This window comes from Penaeus chinensis, chromosome 23 (assembly GCF_019202785.1).
Source record: "Penaeus chinensis breed Huanghai No. 1 chromosome 23, ASM1920278v2, whole genome shotgun sequence".
NCBI classification, from domain to species: Eukaryota; Metazoa; Arthropoda; class Malacostraca; order Decapoda; family Penaeidae; genus Penaeus; species Penaeus chinensis.
Window position 1 is genome coordinate 1,947,953 of NC_061841.1, and position 5,000 is coordinate 1,952,952.

Sequence of the window (5,000 nt, forward strand, 5' to 3'; positions counted from 1 at the left end):
CCATCACATATTTGAAAAACAAGATAAGTTTTAAGAATCATATGTATTTATTAATAGTCCTACCAAGTTATAAATTGATTAGTAAATGTTCACACAATCACTGGAAGCTGAAATGTGAAAATATACTGAAGATTTTCACGTAGACAAACAGCAAGAGAAAAAGATTATTAATGAACAATGTGATGGAAGGAGATGAAACTTTCTAATGTGTGTATGTTTTAAAGAATTTCCCTTGGAGTTACTTACATATAACTGGAATATCTTTCAGCTTATGACAAGCCCTATTTAGTGGCAATCTTACCAAAGACGATAGAAATTAAAACTCCAGAACCCCAGCATACTGTGCAGTCCTTGAATCTTGAGAAGCCGAGGTTGCTTGCGGTTGCCCAGACAGCTAAGTGAGTAGGAAATCAGTTCTGAACTGTTATGACCAATTCTTGAAACAAAGGATGGATGTACAAAAGTTTGTAATTATATTGAAGGAGACTGTAAGGTGTTGGTATATGTTGAGCCTATTTTTGTAATGTTTCCATTTGGATATAGAAAATATATTTATTTAAAAAAGAAATGTATCCTCCACTTCTAGTATTAGTTTAACATTCTTCTGCCTGATGAATATTAGAATTATTTGTAAATCTTTCTATTTATCTTTACAGAGGAAAGGGGCAGGTGTATGTAGCATCAACATCTCACGTTTGGTGTCTCCACGCAATACCTGTTAATCAGCAAATTCCACAGTTGCTTTCAGAGAAGCAGTTCGGTCTAGCTTTAAAACTGGTTGTAAGTAATCATATTTGATCTGTCAAACTAAACATTTCTGAGACAGTGACAAACAAATTTGGTGTGTCTACATTTGTAACTTGAGATGAGTTATAAGACTGGTATAACTAATATGGTACTTACTATGGTATTTTTGGCATTTTATCAGACGGTATTTACCAAGCAGAATCTGTTGAATGCTGGTATTTTAAAGTAGTTCTCCTCAGGATGTTTGGGATGAGGCTGACGATGCAAAGTGTCAAATGAAGAAGCACATTCAGCATCTTCAAGCTATCCATCTCTTCTGCAGCAAGAATTACCAAGAGGCTATGAATCTTTTCTTGACACTAAATATAGGTGATTATTATGAGTTACTTGTCTGATGAGTATTTCTGATGATGTTAATCAGTAGTGAGGGATTTATTTAGAATGGAGGCATGGATTTTCAAACTTTTTCAAGTGTTAGGATTTGTTATATTCAGGAATTAAGTGATCAGTTATATACATTTTTTAGTTTGATTTTGTTGTCTGTGATTTATTTTCTATTTTATGGTTTAGTAAAATTATAGTTCAGGTTTCTGGAAGGCACCAGATAATATCATACAACAATAGTATTTTCTGTTATGGTATTAAGGGTAATTGTAATTATTTTTTATCATAATAACAACCTTTTATTATGATATAGTGCACAACAATACCACTGTCACTATCACTCCCACTACCTCTACCTTTAGCACTATCAAGGCACTATCTCTTTCATCATCAATACCACTGTCGCTCCCACTGTTAATCTTCTACTACTACTACTGCTACTACTACTACTACTACTACTACTACTACTACTACTACTACTACTACTACTACTACTACTACTACTACTACTACTTCTACTTCTACTTCTACTTCTACTTCTACTTCTACTTCTACTTCTACTTCTACTACTACTATTGTAACTACTATTCATCTCATCTTTCAGAGTTACCCTTTGTTATTGGTATGTTCCCCGACATGGTACCAGAAGAATACCGCAACCGACTACAGTATCCCTACCCCTTGCCAACCCTGAGTGGAGCCGACCTCGAAAAAGCACTCCAAGCCCTGGTGCACTTCCTCCTTGAGGTCAGTGGTGGAGATATTACGAATGCTTCGGTGTTTGAGATTTTCCCCCTTACGTCCTGCGGTATTTTAAACTTTTCTGAATGTTAGCATTTGTTTTGTATCTTTGTTTTGACTGTTTTGTACTTTTGTTGATTTCTTTCGTCCTGGTTAATGTTGTTATAGGAAGAGACGTTTGAAGTAATATTCTAGATTATCACTCATAGAATGTGTTTGAGTATGAAATTTATTCTAGATTATCATTCTTTCAATACCCAAAGACTGTGAAATGTGTATGAATAAATACAGATTTTTTTTTTTTTTCTTATCTACTTTTTCAAATAATATATATTTTGACAGATAAGACACCAACTTGTAGGGAGTGACAGTGACAAGGGGGAGAAGACTGAAGTAGTGTGCGACAACAAATACCCTTCTGCTGCAACAAGTATTAAGTCAAGGCATGAGAAGCTCCAGATAATTGACACAACGCTCCTGAAATGCTACTTACAGGTATCTGGATGGGTTCTGCGTGAATTTGATTGAATTCTAAAGCACTATTAAACATGTGTTTCCTGTCATTTCTTCATTTTAAGAATATGATATTCTTATATGGAGTCATTGAATGATGCCTCAACATCTAAAAGAAAACTGAAACAGAGGATGTTCCTAATCTGAAACTATAAGCCATTCCAGAAAATAGAGAGAGAAAATAATCAAGGAAACTGGAATTCATTAAATTTTGTTTTCAATTTTGCTGTTATTATTGATATTATTATTGGCATTATTGTGGTTTATGAGAAAAGTTAAACTTCCTGTCCTGAAATATAAAGATTGATAATCTTCTTACAGACCAATGACACCCTCGTGAAGTCACTTTTGCGAATGCGAGACAGTCGGGTGAGCGTCGTAGAAGGAGAGCGTGTCTTGCGTCATGCACACAAGTATCCAGAGCTAGTGCTGTTGCTCCAGACCAGAGGCCTTCACCAGCGTGCTCTTCAGTTAATGATTCGCCACGCAAAGAGACCAGATTCCCCACTGTATGGGCATCACCATACTGTGGCATACCTTCAACACTTAGGTAGGGATTTTATTTAATGATTGCTATGTTTATCCTTATTGCTCATTTTGGCTTTTGGTATTTTATACTTTGCTGTGTACATTGCTGTATATTTCAGGACAGGAAGTTTGCAAGCTGACTTTTCTCCTGGTCAGTCTTTGTGAGTGACCGAAAAGAGATTACACATCTTAACAAAATACCATTTTTAGATCTAATATTACGCATTCTTATGGACTTCTGCTTTCATTCAGGTCCGCAACACATTGATTTGATATTTGAGTATGGAGGCTGGGTTTTGAAGTCTCACCCTGAAGATGGCCTTAAGATATTTGTAGGTGATAAGTCCACATCGGGAGAAGTTGACCAACTGCCGAGACCAAAGGTGCTAAATTTCCTTAAGAAGACGGAAAAGACTCTCGTCATTCCTTATCTGGTATGGAAGTGGCAGCTGTGGTAGAGTAAAGCTTAGTTCAGTTTATGTTAAACGTTAAAATAATACTATGTTCAGTAGTAGTGCTTCCTGACATTATTACTATTATTATTATTATTATTATTATTATTATTATTATCATTATTATTATTATTATTGTAATTATTATTATCATTGTCTTCATTATTATTAATGCAAATATTGTTACCATTACAATTGCTTTTTTCTTGTGTTTCCCATTGACCCATTGAAACTGGGAGTGTGTGTATTATAATTTGTTAATTTTGTTTATACATTCAAGCTCCACAAACAGGTAGTTACTAAAAAATCAGTGAAAGGCTTCCCTAACTTTTGCTCTTTAAAACATTCCTTGGAATGAAATAAAAGTTTTGTCTTTTATTGATATAATAATTGTTATTAATGTTATGACTTAAATAATAATGATAGCAATGTCAATGAATGATTATGATGATAATTGTATGTGGCTGTCAATATTTTGCTTGTTTTTCTCAGGACAGCATAAAAACTTAAAAAAAAAAAAAAAAAAAGTAATAGGGTATGCAAATGTCAAGCTCTTTGGTGGCTAAGTAGCTGTGGAGCCAGTTATGTGTAAAGGAAGTTAATAAGATATATGCTAATATATGCAAATTTACTGCTTAACTGTTTTTGTTCTAAATTGTAAAAATTCTGATGCTTGGCCTCCGAATGTGCCCCAAACAGGAACATGTGATACAAGAATGGGACGACACAACACCATTATTACACAACGAGTTAATACACCAGTACAGAGACATCATTACTGCTCCGTTTGCCTCAAGTGACCCAGCTAATCAAGAAGAGGTAAGAGGTTTTGTTTTTACTTTGGTGTGTGAAGGGTTGATATGGCTTGAGCATTTTGTTTGTGTGAGTGAGCGAGTGAGTGAGTGAGTGGCTGTGTGTGAACTAATGTCTGTGTGCACATTAGTGTTATTTTTCTGCTGGCTGACTTCAGTGATTACAAAAGTCATATATTAGAACAGGCAAGTAAAGCCACTACAGGCGTAAACTTATGCTTCTTTAGTATGTTTATCATGTAGTCTTCTGGTGACTGTGATTGATATTACCTGTGAGAGGGGGAAACCTGTTTACAAATTAAGGTATTGGTAGAGTATTTGAGTTACAGGGGCCCATAGTTATGACAGATAAAAATATTTTGACTTTTTTTTTCAGGAAAAGGAAAGAAGAAAAAAATATCAGGAGAAGCTTCTAAAGTTCCTCAATGAATCAGAGTACTACACAGCAGCTACACTCCTTGTGCATTTCCCTTATGACAGTAAGTTATTCATCAACAAAATAAGGATTTTATAGTGGCTAGGTTTTACTGAATGAAAGGCCTAGGCAGGTGATATAATAGATATATAGGTCCTACTGGATGCAGTAGAAAAGGAGTAGTAGTAATGATGATGATACCAGTAGCTTAATTGATGCTATATGTGAGTGGAATCAACTATATTGCTCGGCTTTTCTTCTGCTAGATATAGTTCTTATACTGCATTGCCAACAAAAGGATACTAGGTTTATGTATTAGTATCATTAGGATATGCATACTGTTGTATTAATATTTTTTCTTATAAAGTCTTAAATCCACTGATGGACTTGTCTTGCTTGAGTAATTAG

General features: G+C 34.8%; 1 protein-coding gene across 1 annotated transcript in view; it reads left to right on the top strand.

The window, feature by feature from the left end:
* LOC125037491 (vam6/Vps39-like protein) overlaps positions 1-5,000 on the top strand; it is a 13,959-nt gene that overhangs the window by 5,332 nt on the left and 3,627 nt on the right. Inside the window, exons 6-14 of the mRNA XM_047630647.1 lie at positions 269-398; positions 657-780; positions 987-1,116; positions 1,736-1,878; positions 2,215-2,367; positions 2,707-2,935; positions 3,166-3,347; positions 4,065-4,184; positions 4,554-4,656. Coding sequence (XP_047486603.1) covers positions 269-398; positions 657-780; positions 987-1,116; positions 1,736-1,878; positions 2,215-2,367; positions 2,707-2,935; positions 3,166-3,347; positions 4,065-4,184; positions 4,554-4,656 — 1,314 coding nt within the window. The remainder of the gene's footprint in view (positions 1-268; positions 399-656; positions 781-986; positions 1,117-1,735; positions 1,879-2,214; positions 2,368-2,706; positions 2,936-3,165; positions 3,348-4,064; positions 4,185-4,553; positions 4,657-5,000) is intronic.